Source organism: Actinia tenebrosa, unplaced genomic scaffold (assembly GCF_029948245.1).
Source record: "Actinia tenebrosa isolate PJP-AT-01 unplaced genomic scaffold, QUT_ActTen_1.0 PGA_scaffold17__23_contigs__length_9995812, whole genome shotgun sequence".
NCBI lineage: Eukaryota > Metazoa > Cnidaria > Anthozoa > Actiniaria > Actiniidae > Actinia > Actinia tenebrosa.
This window is the reverse complement of record NW_028292577.1, coordinates 6,971,367-6,993,044: the sequence shown is the minus strand read 5'-3', so window position 1 is coordinate 6,993,044 and position 21,678 is coordinate 6,971,367. Positions and strand designations below refer to the sequence as shown.

The following is a 21,678-nucleotide window of genomic DNA, read 5'->3' as shown; positions in this document are numbered from 1 at the left end:
CAAAATGGTGGCCGGCGAAGCGTTTCTTTGCTGAGTGAGAAAAGGTTTCGAAAAGCGAAAAATCGTTTGACTTTAAAGCCGTCGTTATGCCTCGTGGAGTCAAGGTTGAGCGTCCGGTTTCTACTGAGCCTGTTGAGGTAGTCATTGTAAATTTTTTTATAATATCATGGTTTTTCGCACACTGTCAAGAGTTAACCTAATTAAGCATGCATAGGTCTCTCTCTTCGTCTCTTGTAGCCGCTTTTTCTGAAGAGAAATTCATTGGCCACTAAAGGGCATTATTTGCGTTGCTTTTTATCAGTTACTGATTATTATTAAGCATTTATTTTAGGGATATATTTGTTTACAGAATTGGGATACCTTGGTCTTGTTGTAAAGGGTGGACAGCGTTTAATCATCCTTATCCAGTGGATAAGTCGATGCTGTTATCCAATAAATTTATTAACTGGATAAGATTTTTCCATCAGATAGAACCATTGGAAATAACTTTCAACTCTTTGTACGACTGGGTCCAGGATTTGTTTCCAAAATTAACCCGGGATTATGGATTATAAGAACCACCCTAACAGGGCCTAAATGTTCCATATATAATTAGGCTTGTCCTAAATGCTCAACAATTTCAGGGAAGCATGGACCTTTCTGGAACTATACGATATATTCTGGAGCTACGGGCAATATATCCCCCTCAGACCCTCCCCACCCCATGGAAATTCCAATCCCCTTCCATGGGGGAGGTATGCATATTTCTGATACTACTGCCAATAAACCCTCAGACCCTCCCCTCCCCTCCCCTTGAAAATTCCAATCCCACTTCATAGGGATGGTATGGATATTTTCTAGAACTGCCAGCAATATACACTTGAATCACAGATGTCCCACTAATAAGACTTGCATATTATCTTGATTACGTAGCATGCAGTACAGGCATCAACCTTAATAGTACTTCACCCAGGGTCTACAACAATGTGGCTTGGCCGAGCAACTGACCACTTACCCAAGAGCTTTCCTCACGTTATTGCCTGGAGACGACCACCCCAAAACACAGTTCCTCTGCCAAATGATGGGATTTTGGAACGGGAAGGAATATACCATGCTGACAGTGAGACACAGAGGGATCTTGCTTTGAGTCTTGTTGAACAAGCTATTTGGTCAAGAAATTCAAGTCTTGGGATGAGCCGCAAGCAACAAATATCTTCCAGCCAAGTAAGAGTTTCACACATTTTACATCATTAGTGTACCAATGACAAGCTAAATTCCAATTCAATCTGTGAGTTAGCTGTGCCCTAACTTAGATCAGACCAGAAGTTGTTTCAGGGTTAGATCTGTGAGTTAGCATTGCCCTGACTTAGATCAGCCCAGAGATTGTTTCAGGGTTTGATCTGTGAATTAGCATTGCCCTGACTTAGATTAGCCAAGAGGTTGTTTCAGGGTATCAATTTGAGGGTTTTTGAGCAGCACCTTAAAAACAATTATTTGCCTTCTCGCCCCTACTACTGTACTACAATCTAAAGAAGTCATTGCGACAATGCAAAATTGAGGCATCATTTTGATGAAGGCATCTGCCAGTGATATAAATAGAGGATATTACATGGGCGTGCGGAGATATGAAATTTACCTTCGAGTGTTGAAAAGATCTCTCACGAGTTCGCTGCGCTCACTCATGAGAGATTTTCAACACGAGAAGATAAATTTCGTATCTCCAAGCTCCCATGTAATATTCTGTTTATTATATAGTTATCCATTAAATCAACTTAATAAGCTTTTTATTATTATAAAGAGTTTTTATTCATAAACTAATAGCTTAAATACACACGGTAACGATATTTTCACATGTGAAAATAACATGTTATTTTCACATGTGAAAATATCAGTTTTTCGAAAAGGAGAAATATAGGTATTTTATGGATAATTATATGATAAATATGAATATCATATAAATGGACAACAAAAAAGACTCCTCAATATTTTATAGAAAATTTTCTCTGAATAATTCTTCCAGGTAGCTGCATATAATAGTGGGGTTGAACCAGAAGTGCTCGATGAAGAAGATTGTTCTGTAGAGTGGACTGATCTCAGCTCACAACCGACCTATGTCGCGGGAGAACAGGTAGAGGCAAACAAATAAATAATTCCATTATAAACAAACTAGAGAAATAATTAACTAGATGTAGCAGTAAAGTTAACCCCACACATTGATCCTTATTTGCATACTGTCATGTGCAGCTTCAGAAGCTGAGTTTTGCCCCACCCCCCTCCCCTGGTGGCATTGATCTTATTCTTTTTCCTCTCAGTTTACTTCCTATCACAACAGTCAATGATCATGCCAATACACTGTAGTTTAATTATTGCAACACAATAATGAAAATTCTCTGAGGCAAAACTATATTATAATAATTCTTGTTCTTGATTCAACAAGGCATTATATATTGATCCCCGAGAGCCTTACAACTTGCGCTGGCCAATGAAATTTGGCTGTCTCAACTTGCATGGTGGTCCTGGAGGCTCACTGACTGCAATTTGTGAGGACCTTGAGCGAATCTGGGCAAACGCAATAGAAACCATGCTCAAAATCCCACTCACTGATTTACCTGTAAGTATCAAAATTACTCTGTCGTAATTATAATTAACAGTGGCGGATCAAGGGGAGGGGTGCAGGGGGCGTGCACCTCTCCCTGGTTCCACTTGTGTCACTACTTCAAAGATTTAACCAATACAAAATAATGTTTTTGCCTTTGATTCTAAGGAGTGCACCCCTCCCTGAGTCAACTATGTGCGCTGCACCCCTCCCTGAACAAATTCCTGGATCCGCCTCTGAATTAGTAGCATGACCTAAGGGTGATAAGTGATTACATGTCTTGAAAGCCGAGGAAGGTTTCGTTGAAGTCCTGACGCCGTAGGTGGAGCCAAGGCTAAGGTCATTTAATCGCTAATCATTTGAAAGGTCATACAATATTGGTATTACTATTGTTCCAGTCAACATGGCTGCTGCATGATTAAGGCCCATTAGATCTTGGCTTCATTGCTTGCTCCTGATTGGCTTAGTTGATCTCCTTAAGTTGTATCAGCCCAAACATACCCTACGTTCCTCCTCTAAATTTCTGCTTGTGACAACAAGACCAAAAAAGAACCTTCGCTTTGGCTGCACCGGTACTCAAGTTCAGTTTCAGAGTTTAAATCTGCACTAAAACACTACTTGTTCATCAGGAGTAACTGACTTTTTTTGCAATTTTTACCACAAACTTGATATCCGTCTGGTCCTTTTGTAAAAAGCAACAAGATGTTGTATGATGCGTTTGTTTATTATTATTAATTAGGAGCTTCCTCACAGTAAAGGTGTCTTTTTCTCTTTCCAGTTTTACAGAGCTGTGCTGGTGATTCCTGACTCATTCAACAAGAACCACACCAAGGAAATGATGGACATTCTTATCAACAGGCTGAAATTTTCTTCGGCTATTATACAACAGGTTCCTAACATAAAAAAACCTTGATACTGGGGATTATTGCCAGCACATGCATTACATATAGAATTGCAACTTTAGCTGGTTGGTTTTTTTTTGGGAGGTGGAAGGGAGACCATTTCCCTCCTACCTAGTTGTTCATGCATGTGACAAAAAGACTGAGCAACAAGCGATGTTGGAATGAATAAAAAGATTTTGTTATCTGTTTTTTTGTTTTCTCAGGAGTCTGTGTGCTCTACATTTGGGTGTGGGCTCAGCAGTGCCTGTGTGGTTGATGTAGGAGATGAAAAGGCCAGTGTCTGTTGTGTAGAGGATGGCCTTGTCATACCAAACTCAAGGTATGTTATGAATATGAGACTTTTAGAGAATCTAGAGACTTCTTGGGGTGCACCACTCATGCCCCTCCTCTCACCAATGTTACCCTGGTCCAATAGACCTCCTCTTTCAGACCACGTGTCATTCCCTTGAGAATAAGATTCTCTGCTTGAGTTGTATCCATATTCATGTGTCTTCTCATGTGCAACCGAGCGCAAACCTTAAATAAAAAAATGATACTCTAGGGAATGACTTGTGGTCTGAGATGGGAAAACATTAGGTCAGAGCCGAAGAGGTCTATTTCAGGGCTTGGTGTCGCATGTGAGTAGACTTGTTTGTTTGTTCTTTCCTGTTCTGCAAGGGTTTTTCTCCGGATTCTCCAGTTTTTCCTTCCTCCACAAAAATCAACTTCTAAATTCTGATTCAATCTATGGGCAGCTTTATCAAGTGGGTTGTAAAACCTGTTTTCAATCCCATCTGGAGTTGCAAATCCAGCTTGCTTTCCATGTCAATGAAATGAATGATCTAATTCCCCACATTCATTCAATACATTTTCTTGTCAGACACTGGTTGCACTATGGTGGAAGAGACATTACACGATGCTTTTACTGGTTGTTAAAGAAGGTAAGTCCTTAAAGTCCTTGGTGTCAGCACTACGTGCCACACAGACATAGAGGATAATGATGAAAGAAAGTAACATTAACAGATAGAGGCGTGATTAGAATCTGGAGCTTTTTCTATTTTTTTTGCAAAAAGATACAAATTTATTTTCAAACTCTTTCTGAGCTAAGAAAACAAAGCAAAACAATTCCCTTCTATTAAGGATTGAATTTTTCAATGATACAGCACTTCCCCAATCACATAGAAAAAAACTTACATTATTTCATTTGCCCTTAGGTTGAAGTAGGTTATTAGGACAAGTAAAAAAAACACGAATGTTTCTCGTCCAGATTCGTATAAAAAAGAGAGCGGGTAGACACATTTTTTTGTTATTTTCTAACTTTTTATTTAATCAAAATAAAGACAAATGCATGTTTATGTATTTAAGTAATTCTCTTTTTACCCAATTGACAGAACTAGTTACAAAGTGAAAGTAATGCCTGTTGCTTTTTGTTCGTTCTGATTTTTCCAATAACAATAAAAAGATAGGTTGCCCCAAAAAATGAAGTGATTGGGGACAAGAAACATTTTTCTTTTTTTACTTGACCTTAAGGAAGTCAATGAAGGCACATGCCGTTTGAAGCTTTGTGTTTTTCCACAATGTCGTGTGAACACTTTGATTGATGTCTATAAAGACCTTATTTTGCTACGACAGAAAATCGTACGATTTCAAGGAAGTGATTAAGAAGTGCTGTAATATTTTTCATTGTTTTGATCCTCAGCTTGAGTTTTAGTGCAAGGGGCAATAATAATCTTTATTGAGGATAACCAACGTCACAAAGTCATGAATTTACCAAAGGATCCTCCTAAGGGGTCTGCACTTTTGACCAGGAATTTTGTGGGTCTTGAAACTCTGTTATAAAATAATCCTTGTTCAACCTCTCTTTGTTCATCTTGGGTTTTTTTCTGTGCAGGTTAACTTTCCATACAAAGAGTGTGACCTGAAGAGTAACCTTAATACTTTCATGCTCACTGAACTCAAGGAAACATTTTGTCATCTTAGCCAGGTCAGACAAGTTCTCTACTTAATATTGAAACAGCAAAGGCAGTCAGTGCAAAAGATTCCTTCCCCCTCCCCCTGGGTCCCCCCTTGTTGCTTTAATAGAACTATGTGGTATGGTCCTGCTTTATTTTCCCTTTATTTTTATCTAAATTTTGCTTCCATCACCACTTTAGAATCTAGCAAGAGACTGGGATAAGTTTTGAATCTTAAATCTAATTATGGGAAAAATTTTGTCATTAGAGAGAGCAACTCAAGATAAGTAAGTCTGGTTTTATTATTCCAGGACATAGTAGGTGGTCGGGTCCACGAGTTCCAGGTACACCATCCTAATCAAGCACCTCTGTCTTACAACCTGAAGATTGGCAACGAAGCTATTCAAGCACCAATGGTTAGTTGAAATAATCAATGTTCCATTTTACAGTTCCATTCAGTGACCACAAATAATAGTTCCTATCCGAGGCTGGAGTTTCCGTGCATAGCAAAACTATAGATTATCATGCGCTGCAACTCCAACCTCGGCTAGGAACTATTATTTGTGGTCACTGAATGGAACTGTAAAATGGAGTATTGATAGACCCATACAACCTGTAGTTGATTTTGACATTTCATCTTGAGGAAAGGCTGAAAAATTAAAATCAAATTGAACCTGCTGGAATTCATTTAAAAGGGCAAGGATGTGTTATCATGATGGATAAGACTACTCAATAATGTAATAAATCCAGATTCCAATATTTGAATCAAAAACTTCAAACACTTTGAATCTTGGCCTTGAAAAAAGGGTGAGTTTTATCCATATTATTTTTCTTCTCAAATGTTGACTGTGAAGAAAGAAATTAATATTCATCAAAAGAAAGACATGTGGCAAAAAATCGTAAATAAAAACTCACAAGCTGTCAGGCTGTAGCTTCTTTTCAGAGAAAATACAATGAGCTGTGTTCTTAATAATATACATTTTTCAATGTTTCCTCTGAAGGAAAAAATGAATAATGAAACTTTTTGTCATTTTTTTGTTAGGCTATGTTCTTCCCTCAGTTGTTTGGTATTGTTGGTAAGAGGCTGGTGTTCACATCAGACCCGCCATACGACGATCCAGAAGACCTCTTAGATGATAGATATTTGCTCGAGGTACAGCCACCACAGCAAGCCCACTGCTTGCATTTAGTAGAAAAGCCTATGTGTAAAAGCAAAAAGGAAATAATTCATAAATGGGAACCCTGTGGCACTTTATATGGGATCCTACGCATCCAATACAGGACCCTTGAATTCTGTACAGTCTTGAAGAACTTGTAAGATATTGTAGTGAGGTTTAGATAGTGGTCCGAAAGATGACACCTTTTTAGGTTCTTTCTAATGCAAGAGACAATATTGCTTGAATTTCTTATCACATGTCTGTCTTTTTCTATGATCGGTTGTTCAATTAGTTTGGTTTTGACAGGTCTTTGTTGGATCAAGGTCTGACTCTTACATTAGTAGTTTTTGTTTGTTTGTTTGTTAGTCGCAGCGTGGTGATCAGTCAAGCAAGAAAGGTGGGGCAGGGACTGACACAGCAAACGAAGCCGACCAGGCTGAGGTCTCAGGGACCCCAGTTATTCCAGGCAACAGGAAGCGTCCAATGGTAGCATCAGCAGAGAAGACCTTAGCTATGGATCAGGCTATAATACAGAGTATTGAGTGTTGTCGTAAGTGATTAGATGTTGATAATTATTAGTAGTCACATTGAATCGCACTGTGCCACTTCAGATGGCGTTGCACAGCACGCCGCACCAAAACACAGCACAGCATACCATCGCTGCATACTTCCTCCTCCTTCACAGCTTACTACGCTGCATTCATAAGCACCATATGCCATGGCTATCCACAGCATACCACATCAAAGCACAGAACATTACACCATACTTTACAGCACCACATTCTAACCAACCACTATCAGTATATATTAACTCTTCTGTATACCACAAGAACTCTGCACTGAAGTACTTTACGACACATTATTATATAGTTAGGATAGTATGCGCATGCTGATTGGTCAAAAACTTTGCTTAACTAGTGAATGGAGCACAGTGCTGTAACATCCGCGCATGCTTGCAATGTTGCACCATGTGTCCATATCTTAAGAAGCACAAGCCTCATGCTTCTTCTTACACTTCTTTCATGCGTACGCCACTTCCTACATGCTTTATTACTAAACAGAGCACGAAAAAAGCTGTTTTATTTGTTAATTAAACAACACCACAGCACTTTACAGACATTATGGCATACCTAATACAACCAAGCAGGTTGCCACAAAACACACCACAGGGGCGGATCCAGGATTTTATTCAGGGAGGGGTGCTGCGCACAAAGTTAACACAGGGAGGGGTGCACACCTTAGAATCAAAGGGTAAAAACAATATTGGTTATCTTGGAAGTAGGGGTACAGAGTCGAACCAGGGAGGGGTGCACACCCCCTGCACCCCTCCCCTGGATCCACCCCTGCACCATCCTACCACCCCACATTACACCTTACTACCACCACTACTACCACTACACACCTCTCTCACAAAACACCATACCCGCAGTTCTGATTTTATATTTTGTATTGCTTTTTGTAGCAAGCGAAGACACAAAGCGAAAAATGTACAGCAACATACTGTTGATTGGAGGAGGGTTCAGCTTCAATGGCGCAGCACAAGTACTACAGACAAGGGTGCAGGCCAAACTTCCTTCGCATTTACGTAAGCTGGTTGACCAAGTTGAAGTCATAGCAAGGCCAAAGGTATGAATACAGTTTTCTTTATACATGTAGTTACTGGTTTACACAGTGCTAGAGGCATTGGTAGCATACATTTTTTTCTGAGTGTGACACTGTAGTCAATATTATACATTTAGGAATTTATAGAACCGTCTAGTGCTTTTGTAAATCCGATATTGGTTAACCAAAATCTAACCTTTGAGTTTTGCATGGTCATGATTATGAGCTCCGTTAGAGCGCTTTTGATATTTGCTTCTACCCCACCCCTTCAACTTACAGAAGTTCTAACCCAGATTGTAAGAAAGGAAGAATACTCTGCTGATATTCCTTTGATATTGCTCACAGGAGATGGATCCCCGTATTGTAGCATGGAAAGGAGGTGCAATCCTCAGTATCCTCGACTCGGCACAAGAGCTCTGGGTGACTGAACAAGAATGGAACATTATTGGTGTACGAGCTCTCCGTGAGAAATCATTATTCGTATGGTCAACCATATAGACATCATGATAAAGATGGCTTGAGGTTGATGGTCTGGGTAACAGTAGTAGTGTAAGTACCTTAATGGAGCCATTATTGTAATGGTTCGCTGTTAGGCCACATCTGGTCCCATAGATGAACAGTGTGGAATACCATAGTTGATTCAGTTTTGTGGATAACAAAGGGTATTAATCTTATAAGCAGTACCCTAGAACCAAGATTGAAATGGCTACACTTCCCAAGCTGAGTTTTCCATAAACATGCATTTAATCTTGGTTGTCAATGGATTTGCCTGCACATGGGTCTAATCCCACCTAGGCATGGATCAGACATCAAACATCTTATTTGATCCTTTCTGTCAAGGTAGATCAGATTGCAGTTTTGGTATTATGGCAGCGAGAACAGAGGAATCGGTGCGGAGAAAAAGTTATTGATTGAATGAATATGAAGAAATTAATACCACTAAAATGCTTCATTTTCAAAATCTTTTATTTTAAATGATATATATGAATACTTTGACGGAAACAAATAAAAACTGTATAATTTACAAAAATGATTGAACTACGAGACTGACTAAGCTTCACCTATTCTACATCAAAACTAATGTGTCATGCTATGCAATCTTAAAGTATAGATGACACAGGGAGCCCAAATAGTAAAACCACAACTGACTGACAATTTTTCTTTCAAATAAAGAGCTTAATCTTGGTCATCTTCAGTAATCTTACAAATGTTATTATCTTTTGTTTTGCACAATGTAAATAATGATAATGTACAATTTCTCCTTGGGGAGACTGGGGACAGGTTAGAATCGACCACAGAAAGCCCAAAGTAGCACAGAATAGTGAATAAGAATGTTTCTTTTAATATTGATAAGATCTGTTACACTCTAAATAAGCTGAAGATATTGAAAACTTGTTTCAGAGTTCAAGGGTTAGAGGTGTTGAAACCAAAATGTTGACAAAAATGTCCTATAAACACAGGATAACCAAGACTTCTAAGCCCTTGAGTGTATCATATTAATTGATTTAGATCTGACAGTTTATTTATATATTAATAAGCCACTAATAAGGGTATTTCCACTTCAGGATAGCTCCATCTGCACTGATTGATATTATGAACTTGGAATTGGGGCAAATTTTGACTCGTACAATGTCACCACTATGACCCGTCCCCACGTGGGTGACTTCACCTTTATCATATCCCCATACCTAGAGAGGACAACCAGATAATATCATTAGGGATTACCACTATTAATTAAGAAGATTGATTTGGAACTGCTGTTGTTCGGGGAAGGGGGGGGGGGGGGGGGTGGGGTACAAATTTCCAAGGATTGGTTGGGGAGGGTCTGAGATGAGCATATCTTCCCGGGGGGGTTACTCCCCTATATTCACTATACGGGTACGTGCCGCCAAACAGGGTATGGTTTTTAGCGATTCTGCTCTGGAACAGGGTATATAAAATCCCGCTCGCTCCGGCACAGGGTATATGAAATCACACTCTCTCCTCTCTGGATTAGGGTATCCATTTTTGCAATACCGGAACAGGGTATGATTTTCAGCGATCTTGCTCTGGAACAGGGTCAGGGTTCAGTGGGCTCAGCGGCACATCCCTATCCTAAACGGGCAAGAGTACTCTTGGAGTATAAACATCCCCACCACTGGTACCCCCATAAGAGATAATTAATATTAGAGTGGATTTTGTGTTAATGTGCAACATCATGGAAGACATCCCTTACAGAATGTAGATGATGGCTAGTAAACACTAGCGTGGACAGAATGGATGACATCCATAACATGCAAGATCTATATTCACCTAGTATCCTGAATGCTTTGGAATAGCACCATGCATTTTTCACACTTATACCAGGACTACTATATTGTTATTGCATACCTTGATTAGCTTATCTGAACCACCACTAACAAAATTAAAGCCATCAGGACTGATATCAAGCCCTTCAATAGAACCAGACTTGGAACCTTCCACTTCTCGGATCTGTGATCCATCATATGTTTCCCAATATGCAATCTGTAATGTAATATATGAACCAATTAAAACCAAGATATCTAGGATTGCAATACTACTCTTCCCAGTAGACTGTTACACCCCACGTTTTCAACGCATCCAGAGGAGCTTTTAAACCCACCCACGGCTGAGAAAACGGCTGAGATCTTGTGATCGCATTTTGTGATTAGCTTTTTGATGTACCACATGATTAAAATTTGACAACGCCAACAAATTTTGATCACGTGGTACATCAAAAAGCTCATCACGTGGTACACATAATGCGATCACGCGATCAATTTTTACAAGTCACAAGACTGTCATTACCTTTCTGTCGGTGCCACCTGTGATGACTTGGCTCTCCTGGTGGTTGTAACACACTGCTTTAAACATGGTGTTGGCAAACACTATCTGATGCCGAACCATTCGCCTAGCAACAAACAAGATGGGCAGTTCATAAATCATGAGCTAAAGCCACAGCATCAAAGATACACAAGGTAAGCAGGAAACTGGTAAATTTGTTCCCATGCAATTATAGACTTATTTAGTTAGGGTGTAAATTATGATCTGTTTACAGCACTTCCAAATCCCATGTGAAAAAATTATACCATTATTTTCTGTTGCGACAAACTGGTTTTCACAACATTCCATAGGCACGTGCATGTGTGTCTGAAGGGGGGAAGAATAATATCGTTTATACATACTCTAAATTCCAGATAATGCATGTTCTATCTGTGCTAGCTGAGATACACTGCAATGAAAGGACAAGGTATAATGAATTTAAATCATGATTGAAGAGAGTTTTTATTCAGTCCCTAGAATGAATTTTCTGCCAAATAGAGATGGCAGTCACGTTCTTGGTCAGTGTACCTTAACAAAAGAAACTAAATGACAGTTATTATCAAAGGTGCACCAGTAGATCCCTTGCAGCACGTTGGAACACCACTCAATTTGGGGGTCATAACAATAGGTTTCCAATTCTCATGAGATTCAAATTCTTTTGTTTTGAGTTGCTTTGACGTCACATGCAAGGGGTCTATATGGCAGCGGTAAAGTCGTAAAAATGCTTGTGCTATATAGCATTGATTTTATGGTAATCTAGATGCTGGTTTCCTTACCTCTTTGTCATTAGCACGCACTCTAATACATGTCACAGAACCTAAAAATAATCCAAACACAAGACTGATTAGTCTAGGAAAATATCCACATAACCCCCATGGAGGGGTTTGGAGGATCTGAAAAGGTTATATCATGTAGTTTCAGAAAATATCCATACCTCCTACATTAAGTAGGATTTGGAATTTCCAAGGGGTGGGGAGGGTTTAATTCATTTTTTAAATACACTCTGCTATTTTATTTTATTTTACAGAATATATTCTCTCAGTTAGTGAAGGTGGATGAAAAGTTGAAGTGTTCAGAGACTATACCTTTGTGTTCCTTCAAAGCATGATAAAGGCTAGTGGTTGGTTGTTCTCCATCATAGACATCCCAGACACGCACATCACCTTCTCCTCCCCCACTAATTATCCTTTGGCAATCAGATGTTGTGGCCAGTGCCGTCACTCCCTTACTGTGAGCATCGTTGATCTCATACTTTAGTTTTCCTTTCTGGGGTGTGAAGCAACGAATCTTGCCATCATCCCATCCTTTGATAAAAAGAGGTTAGATTAGTGTTGCAAGGAGATTAAAAAAAGTGTTGCAAGGACAAAATAGAGGCTTTGCACCATCACATGATGGCAGCCATAACAGGCAGGAATGATTATTGAATCTGTTTTAATATATGGTTTAATTTACATGAGAAAGAGTTCAGTTTCCCACAGGAAAAAGTCGACTAAATAATCGTTGTCTCCTGTCACAGCTGCCATCTTGATGGTACAAACCTCTTTAGGGAATGTACCTATGTTCACTCCTGCTACACCTGACAGAGAGCATAGAATCTAATTTCCCTGCATCAGAGCTACTATGCTATCTAGAACTGCACACAAGCTTAATAAATCTTACCACTGATAATAGATCTTCCATCTCTCATAATCGCTACAGCGTTACATGTCATGTTAGGTACTTCAATTCTCATCAGTTCTTTGCTTGTGTTGGTGTTCCATACGCGGATCTCATTCTTTGCACATGTTATGAACAGATCTGAGTATTGACTACAAGTAAAAGAGAAAAGAAATGTTAAATATTGTATAATAGAATGTAGTGAAGAATATACACGATTAAGCCGTGAAAGTAGGCTTTATTCAAGTAAACCATGTGCTTACACAAACATGGCCGTCGTTACAAAACGTGAGATTCCGCTGACCTAAGGCAGGCACTTACACAGGTAACCCAACAACTAGTAATTACTAAAGAGTGTTTTTGTTAATGTTTGGTACATTAATCACTATTATCAGTACATTCACCCCTTCCTAAAGATTAAGCCTATCAATGGGATGACTTCCCCGCTGAGAGCGTCTCAGTACAATGGGGGCCTGTTTACTTTCATGGGTAGTTCCGTGATTGGCACCGTTGTCAGGTAAGAGTGCTTCAGCGGGCGGCGTTGTTGCAGGTTGGACTTCAGCCGGTTGGGGTGTGGCAGATTGTGCTTCAGCTGGTGTTGGTTGCACAGGTGAGACTTCACTTATCGGCTGACCTCGGGGAGTGAGACTTCTCGTAGACACTGTTGTCTCCCGCCCATCAGGGTAGCGAACATGAGCATAATGTGGGTTCGCCTGGAGCAGGTCAACCTCATCGACGAGGGGGTCCATTTTGCTGTTTCGAACGTTACGCTTGATGTATACAGGACCAGGTACAGACAGCCAAGTAGGGATGGAGCTGCCAGTAGAGGACCGACGAGAGAAGCCCAGAAAACGCTCATGAGGCGTCTCGTTCGTTGCAGTACACAGCAGAGAACGGATTGAGTGTAAGACATCAGGGAGGACATCTTGCCAGTACTCGGCTGGGAGGGTTTTGGACTTCAGGCAAGCTGTAACAGCCTGCCAGACAGTGCCATTGTATTTCTCCACCTGTCCATTCCCGGCGGGGTTGTAACTTGTAGTGCGGCTCATCGCAATACCTTTGCTAGTCAGGAACTCTCGTAGCTCTCGACTCATGAATGATGCTCCCCTGTCTGAATGCACATAGGCCGGCATGCCAAAAAGAGAAAACAGCGTGGTAAGACACCTCACAACGGTGGGAGTGGATACATCAGGACATGGGAAGACAAACGGAAAACGAGAATACTCATCAATGATGTTTAGAAAGTACCTGTTCTTGTTGTTGGAGGGTAGAGGGCCTTTAAAGTCAATGTTTATTCTTTCAAATGGCTGGGTAGCCTTAATGAGATGAGCTTCTTCTGGCCGGTAGAACTTGGGCTTACACTCACAGCAGACAGGGCAGGCGCTTACTGTTTTCTTGACTTCTTCTAGTGAAAACGGTAAGTTTTTCGTTCGAACATAATGCCAGAGTCTGGTAACGCCTGGATGACATAGTGATTCATGAAGCTTGTAGAGGGAATCATGAGTAGTCGTAGCACAGCTGGCTCGGGACAAGGTGTCTGGTGCCATATTCTCTTTACCGGGTCTGTAGACTATGTCAAAGCTGTAACAACTGAGCTCGATTCTCCAACGCATTATCTTGTCATTCTTGATCTTCCCTTTCTGTCGTTGGTTAAACATGTAAGAAACTGATTGTTGGTCAGTTTTTAGAGCGAAGTGGCGACCGGTGAGAAAATGTCTCCAGTGTCTTACAGATTCAACGATAGCTTGAGCCTCCTTCTCGACAGCAGAGTGCTTTAGCTCACTTCCTTGCAAAGTACGCGAAAAGAAGGCCACTGGTCTCCCATTCTGGTTGAGAGTGGCTGCCAGTGCTACTTCCGAAGCATCTGTCTCAACTTCAAAGGGGATACTTTCATCTATGGCTGAAACAATGGCTTCTGCGATGATCTTCTTTATTCCTTGAAATGCCTCTTTGGCTTCCTGAGGCAATGGAAAGGATTTACAGCTTGTGATGGGCTTTATTCGATCAGAGAAATTTGGTACCCATTGTGAGTAATAGGAGAAAAGTCCAAGACATCTGTTGAGGGATCTTGAATTGTGTGGCAGAGGAAGCTCTTTCAAGGGCCGTAACCTTTCAGGATCAGGACTAATGGTACCTTCTTCAATGACGTAACCAAGTAAAGGAAGACGGCGCGTGGAGAAGACACTCTTGCTATCGTTGAACTTAAGATTGGCATTTCGTGCAGCATCCATGAAGGATTTCAAGTTGATGTCATGATCAGACTGATCCTTTCCACAGATAGTTATGTTATCCAGGTAGGGAAATACTCCTTTCAGATTATGGTCTTCGACTAGTCTCATCATTTCTCTTTGGAAGCATGCTACCCCGTTGGTTACTCCAAAAGGTAACCGGGTAAACTGATAGAGTCTGCCCTTAGCTTCAAAGGCAGTGTAAGGCTTGTCTTCGTTTTTCAACGGTATCTGGTGGTAGGCACTTTGCAGGTCAAGGGTACTGAAAACTCTAAACTGAGCGATTTCGTTGATAGTGTCACTGATTCTTGGCAATGGGAATGCATCAAGCTGTGTGAATCGGTTGATGGTCTGTGAGTAATCTATAGCCAGACGTTTCTTGTGGTTCTCGTCTTTAGTTACAACTACTTGGGCTCGCCACGGAGACTGACTGGGTTCAATGATGCCTTCCTTTTGCAATCGATCCACTTCTCCACTGATGAATGTGAGATCTTCTGCACTGTAGCGTCTGGATTTAGCAGCAACTGGATGACAATCTGATGTAAGGTTTGCAAAGGGTGAGGGCGGGTCGATGTTTAACGTAGTTAGGCCGCAGACAGATAGGGGTGGCTTTGTTCCACCATACTCAAACGTGACGTGGTCATGTTGAGACTGGAAGTCAAGTCCCAAAATGAGATCAGAGCATAGGCCGGGCATTATTGACAGGCGAAATTCCTCATAGCTGTGTCCTTGGTAGTTAAGGTTGACGGTGCAGAATCCCTCGGTTTTTGTACATAATGCTGATGCCGCCATGGACACTGTACTAGAAGAAGGATTAACAGGAATAGCAGCTGCTTCTACTAAACTTGGGTGAATATAGCTTTCGCTGCTACCACTATCAAAGAGCGCCTTCACATTCCATCCTGAATTGACTATGACAGTAGCAGATGAGGCCTTAAGAGCTTGCGGGGTCCCAACTGAGGCAAGTGATGGTGGCCAGAGGGCCGCAGAGACGTCACCAGGCTTTGACGGTTTCCCTCGACAGACTTGTGCAAAATGCCCCTTCTGACATTTATGGCACACAGCATCACGAGCTGGGCATTTGGCACGGGGATGCTTAGTATTTCCACAGAAGAAACATTTGGGACCACCGGTCGTCAGTGTTGAAGCTAAGAGATTGGGGTCAGGTTGAGATGACGCTGGCGATGTGGTTTCAGGTGACACACCTACGGCTGCAGCATTGAATGGCTGAGAAACTGCGTAGCTTTCAGAACTTCGCATGGCAGAATCAAGAGCTCTAGCTTGATCGAACATTGTCTTTAGATCAAGAGTTTTATTCTCCAAAAGCCGCTGACGAATTTGATTTGATTGCAACCCAGTAATGAAGGCATCCCGGACGTTCTCTTCACAGTATTTAGCAGCCGTAACAGATTGGAAATTACATTCCTTGCTGAGCACCTTTAGAGCTTGTAAATACTGGTCCAGTGTCTCTCCAGGCTGTTGTCGTCGAGTTGCAAGAACGTGTCTCGCGTAAATTTCGTTAGTCGGTCTAACGTAAACATTTTGAAGCGATTGCATAGCGGATTCGTAGCTTGGATATCCTTCGATGTACTCAAAGACTGCAGGTGAAACGAAATTGGTTAACACTCCGAATTTATTGAGACCTTCATCGGGCAGCACTGAGAGAAAATTCTCGAAAGTTCGTTTCCAGTGTATCCACGCTTTGGATGCTCCAGTATCACTTGGATCGACGCCGAAACGTTCAGGACGTAAAACTTTATCCATTTTTGGTTACTTGAATAAATTGTAGTGAAGAATATACACGATTAAGCCGTGAAAGTAGGCTTTATTCAAGTAAACCATGTGCTTACACAAACATGGCCGTCGTTACAAAACGTGAGATTCCGCTGACCTAAGGCAGGCACTTACACAGGTAACCCAACAACTAGTAATTACTAAAGAGTGTTTTTGTTAATGTTTGGTACATTAATCACTATTATCAGTACATAGAAAAAAATTAGATTCTTGAATGATCTACACAGAAGCAAAATGACTGATAAACACACAGTATACTTACTAAGGGAAGACAATGTCATTGACGCAACCATAATGACACATGTTGACTCTTTCAAAAGTGAAGTCATCATAATTGAACTTGTACATATAAGAACAAGTGGTGCCAATAAAGAACTGAAGTGGATTAAAAAAAGTATTAATAGCATTAATATAAAATTGATAAAGAATCAAAGTACTGTACACTGATGACACTCAGGCCAGTGAAATTGTCACTGCAGGAGAAGTTAAACTGTCTTGTTGGTGGAGTGTATACCTTTGGAGGCATGAAGAATCTGTGTGGTAATGTAAGCAAGGGTTACATACTTGGGGAGAACGGGTTTTTAAATTTGAATTGAAGGTGGTTGTGATGGTGATGCTGTGGTAGTGATTGTGATTGTGATTAAGATGATAATAATGATGATTATGACAATACCTGATGGCCATTTCCTCTGAGAGCAATGGAACTAACTCCCCCTTCTACTTTTGCAGACCTGGTTAAAAATGAAAATTTAACATAGAATAAATTATTATTAAATCATTAGAAACTAAAAGTAAATGTTACAGTGTAGGAGTGAAATTACTATTCCTAATTCTATAGTTTTTCAGATTTTTTCCTACCCAGATCGACTATAGGACGGTAACTAACTTATTATTTTTTTTCCCGAATTTTTTTACTTGTTTAGCAGCAAAGGACACCGGATACTAACAAAATACCGCCCACTCAAACAGCCAATCAAAATGCACTATTTTTTAGGATACCAGGCGGGGAAAAAATAAAAATTATTACTTACTTAGTTTTTCGGAAGAGCTTTTCTTTTTTGTCACTATCTTTGACAATAGCTACTGTTCCATTTCCACAACCAATCAGCAAATCTCCAGTCTTCAAGATCTGTATTGTCTTAACACCCTGGCTGAATTTGTCCTTTGCTGGGCCATGCTCCTTCAAAAGATGGCTTTTTACAATGACCTGCAAAAGAAATGAATCTTTGCATGGAATGCACTGCTAAGCCAATCAAAGGGGCATAGCCAGGATTTTGCTTGGTGGGGGGGGGGGAACCTGTTTTCAGAACATCAGTAAGTCTAACAAATATATCATGTGACTTTTAAATGTTTTGTTTTCTACAGCGTGAGAATGGCGGGGCCTCGGCCCTCTTGGCAATGTCCCTGCAACACAGGTAACCCAAGGTAAGTAGGTTAAGTTTAATATTAATATATTACCTTTAAGATGTCTCCACTAGACGTCCCACAAAAGAAATGCTGATCATCATCTGCAACCTTGAATTACATTTAAAATAGTGTTAACTATATAGACTGGCCCAAGCTTATAACTAAAGTGACGTAAGTGTGTTCTTATCAGAATTTGCAATTTGATCAAAACAATCCTTCAAGTATGGTGCAACCAGTAGGATCATTACCTGGATACAGTGGACTATTCTTTTCAGTTGACCCATGTTGCAATCTGTTGGCCGAATCTTTCGATTTTCCAGATCTACCGACCAGATTCTTAAAGTCTTACTGCAAGCACAAGAAGGTGGTTTGTTTAAGACATGTTGTATTATACACAAAATCATAAAAAGGTTAGTCATAGCAGTATACAGTATCTATCCTAACTACTAAAGGGGGAGGGGTGGGGAAGAAAGGGGAGGGAAATAAGAAGGCAAAATTGGGGTGTGGTAACATCTGATGCTGGCATATACTTTGTAACCTTTAAGAGTAAACAATTTAGGGTTACTTGGGTATAAGGAATGGGTAATCTTTCTTGGAATTAAAAGACAAATAGCAAATAATTCACTTACTTTCCACCAGTAAAAAAGAGTTTATCATTGTGGTTGGCAAAGGCAACAGCATTTGTTGTTCCAGCACTTGGTACTGCCGCAGGGCTGCCACATACGGCCTCTTTCTTTTCAAGGTCCCACAGTACAACACTACGAATAGAAGTAAGTAGGTTATTCATTTAGTGTGAATCATACATTTTTGTAAATATTTCAGGAAGAAAGGCTAGAAAAATACAATAGCTGATATTAGAGCTACACTGTATTGCCTTAAGGTGGCTGCCTACTTTTGAACGTTCGATTTGAGCCCACGATGTGCGCGCGCTCAAAAACCGCTGAAAAATCTACAAGATTTTATTGAAGGACCATACGCGTTTTGAGCTTCAACAGGGCAAAACCCTCAAATTTTGCACGGGACTCTATATTTTTTGATAGCTCATTCGAAAAAGCTCCTAAAAATCTAGGTTATATCAACATTTTAGGAAAAGTTTAAATCAGGAACACGTGAAAAAATAGATTTTTGTAGGGATTTTTGTTCGACTTTATGAGATTTTTTAAGAGCACCGAAACTACAAAATATGACAAATCAACGTATCTCGCTGTCTTTTTGTCAAAAATATCCATGTATTATTGTAGAAGGATTGACTAGCCTTCGTTCGTGCAATCATATAGTCTGCAAATAACTATTATCTTATTAATCTTAATTTTTTTCTAATCACTTCCGGGGGCGCAATTTTTACTCCAAAAGCTCGTGCGTAGGCTTCCATTAAATGCTGATTATCTCGAAAACGAGCTCGGGACACCCTATTTTTCTTTCCAGATTTGGAATCAGCATTAAATTTCAATTCGGAAAATCGAAGTTTTAAAAAAAGCTTAAATCAATTTCCAAAAGTAGGCAGTCACCTTAAGACAATAATTGTCTGAAGGCAATAGAGTGTTTAAAAAATGGTATTAACTTAAATGCCTTCACTTGAAACAAATATTGTTTGTCAAGGCATTTAAGTTAATTCTATAAATTGCAAGGCAAATGTCGAACATTTGATTTTCTTCAATGGATTTGACCAGGATACTGTAATTGATAAGATGTCAAAAGGCTACAAACCTGCCATCATCTTGTCCACCAAGCGACACAAGATACATGTCGTTAGGTGAAAATGCCAAGGCTTCGACCTTGACTTTATGAAGCGTCAACCTTAAATACAGTTTGCGCTCTTCATAATCCCAAACAATTATATCAGCTTTGAACCCCATGTGTGTCTTCTGACCAGACGCTAAGTACCGCCCACTCTTTGATACAGCAATACATGTAACTTCATCTGTATGTCCAGACAGACACATTTGGGATTTGGTTTCCAGATTTTCAACAATAACTGTGCTTCCGAGGGCATAAATTAAATGCTGGCGATCTGGATGTACAAGAAGTCCATTTGGGACTGCTCCTAAATGAAAGATTAATGTCATCATGAATGAGAAGGATCTTACCTCAAGACTTATTTGAGTTTACTTGCCAAGCAAATGGGTAGTCCATATAAAACTCATTAATTGCGATTTAACCAAGTTTTTTTCAACAAAAATGACGAACTCTTGACTTCATAGATGGTTTATTTTTGTCTATTCTATACAAGCGTGAATATTTTACATCTTAAAGTAATACATATATAAGTAACGTAGATTTTCATCAGCTAATAAACAGCTGAGATGACTTCAAAATCTACAGTTAAAAGACCAGATAATTTAATATTCTTCTTCACACTTGACTAAGAATACTTAAAACGAAGTTTAGTGAAGGAAGTTTTAATTTTCTACAAAAGTTCTAGGCAAATTAAAACCTAACCTTTTTTAAAAAAATACGAGACAACTGACTGAGTATCGAGACTCGATGTTTGAATCCAATTTTCTTACCTGCAAACCCGACAACTGACAGCAATTCGAGCTTTGAAATGTCGTCATTCTCTTCCGTAGACATCCTAGAGTTCATAGTGGCGAATAAGTATGAAAAAGGCTGCAAAATCAGTATAAAAATAAGAGTATTTTGACAGGATTCCTGCTGCAGTTTCTACTCTGCAGTTTATCTTGCTCGTTACCCTTGGTAACCGGATACAATAACATGTTACGCATGAGCAAACGCTTTGCGCTGACCGCCAAGTACTCTTTCAATCCAGTTGCATTTTCTCATTTTTCATTTTTTTCTCAAATTCTTCTCAAATTCTTCTTGAAAATCACTTTTTAATCTTTTTTTTTTCATTTTTCATTTATTTATTTTTATTATTTTTTACTTCGGGAAACCGACTACTGCGAAAATGGAACAGGACATTCAAAAGAATTGCCATGAAAAATACTGTCATTTTGCTTTGTTAAAATGCTTATTTTTACCTAGAAAATGTTGAAGGAAAAACTGCTAGATTAATTTTTAGAGAGGCGCAAATACTCGGTTTCCCATCATGCTTTGTGCTAAAGATTCGAGCTCTTTTCAATGTAAAGTCACGCTATTGAAAGCCCAGGGGGTGTACTCGGGTGTGTAACATGACGGGGAGGTCCGACGTATTTTTTCTGGTTGACAATTTTCGTTCCCGGTATTTTTTTGGGTCAAGAGACCAGCCACGTATTTTTTAAGGTCTCGAAATTAAACCCGTATTTTTTGGGTCGTCACATCTCTGAGTTCGATTTTTGTATCAGCAAATTATTTGTTTGATTTTTTTTTTTCAGCAACGCGTGAGTTCCGTAAAGAAACATACTGATAACAATAAAAAACTATACAACGTTATTTGTAATATGTAATCTTGTTTACTTTTCATAGGTTCCACGTTAATTTATTACCACACCTCAATCGTTCATGTCACTTTATCGCTTCATCATATTACTTGCACGTGTAAGCCCTTATGCTTAAGAGCGCGCTTGATCTATTTGGCTTGGATTCTGCTCGTCTTGAATGTGACCTCAACGGGGACATTAATTCCTCCTCTCACACGCCAACGGCCTCGTGGATCATTAGAAGGCT

At 39.9% G+C, this 21,678-nt stretch overlaps 2 protein-coding genes across 2 annotated transcripts; one reads left to right on the top strand and one right to left on the bottom strand.

The window, feature by feature from the left end:
- The first annotated feature begins 1 nt into the window (after position 1).
- LOC116302369 (actin-related protein 8) lies at positions 2–9,638 on the top strand. The gene is made up of 13 exons (XM_031711647.2): positions 2–137; positions 913–1,203; positions 2,000–2,107; positions 2,417–2,590; positions 3,354–3,464; positions 3,681–3,796; positions 4,337–4,397; positions 5,348–5,440; positions 5,720–5,824; positions 6,451–6,561; positions 6,932–7,115; positions 8,028–8,191; positions 8,513–9,638. The coding sequence occupies exons 1-13, from the start codon at positions 87–89 to the stop codon at positions 8,663–8,665; spliced, it is 1,722 nt and encodes a 573-aa protein (XP_031567507.1). The 5' UTR covers positions 2–86; the 3' UTR covers positions 8,666–9,638.
- LOC116302368 (cilia- and flagella-associated protein 52) lies at positions 9,116–20,804 on the bottom strand. Its single transcript, XM_031711646.1, has 15 exons — positions 20,583–20,804; positions 19,783–20,119; positions 18,705–18,833; positions 18,324–18,423; positions 18,127–18,183; positions 17,700–17,875; positions 17,342–17,399; positions 16,931–17,043; positions 12,650–12,798; positions 12,076–12,294; positions 11,767–11,807; positions 11,353–11,399; positions 10,976–11,078; positions 10,538–10,672; positions 9,116–9,855 (listed from the first exon to the last, which is right to left on the bottom strand). Exons 1-15 carry the CDS (start codon positions 20,656–20,658, stop codon positions 9,709–9,711), a joined length of 1,887 nt encoding a protein of 628 aa, XP_031567506.1. The 5' UTR covers positions 20,659–20,804; the 3' UTR covers positions 9,116–9,708.
- Positions 20,805–21,678: the final 874 nt, after the last annotated feature.

Excerpts from the sequence above, each read along its gene's own strand:
- LOC116302368 (XM_031711646.1), bottom strand. The coding sequence starts at position 20,658 with ATGAACTCTAGGATGTCTACGGAAGAGAATGACGACATTTCAAAGCTC. Across the intron at positions 17,400-17,699 it reads AAGCTCTTCCGAAAAACTAA|GTCTGCAAAAGTAGAAGGGG; the intron begins GTAAGTAATAAT and ends ATTTTTAACCAG. Across the intron at positions 9,856-10,537 it reads GTTCAGATAAGCTAATCAAG|GTATGGGGATATGATAAAGG; the intron begins GTATGCAATAAC and ends TGTCCTCTCTAG.
- LOC116302369 (XM_031711647.2), top strand. The coding sequence starts at position 87 with ATGCCTCGTGGAGTCAAGGTTGAGCGTCCGGTTTCTACTGAGCCTGTT. Across the intron at positions 3,797-4,336 it reads CTTGTCATACCAAACTCAAG|ACACTGGTTGCACTATGGTG; the intron begins GTATGTTATGAA and ends TTTTCTTGTCAG. Across the intron at positions 4,398-5,347 it reads TTTACTGGTTGTTAAAGAAG|GTTAACTTTCCATACAAAGA; the intron begins GTAAGTCCTTAA and ends TTTTCTGTGCAG.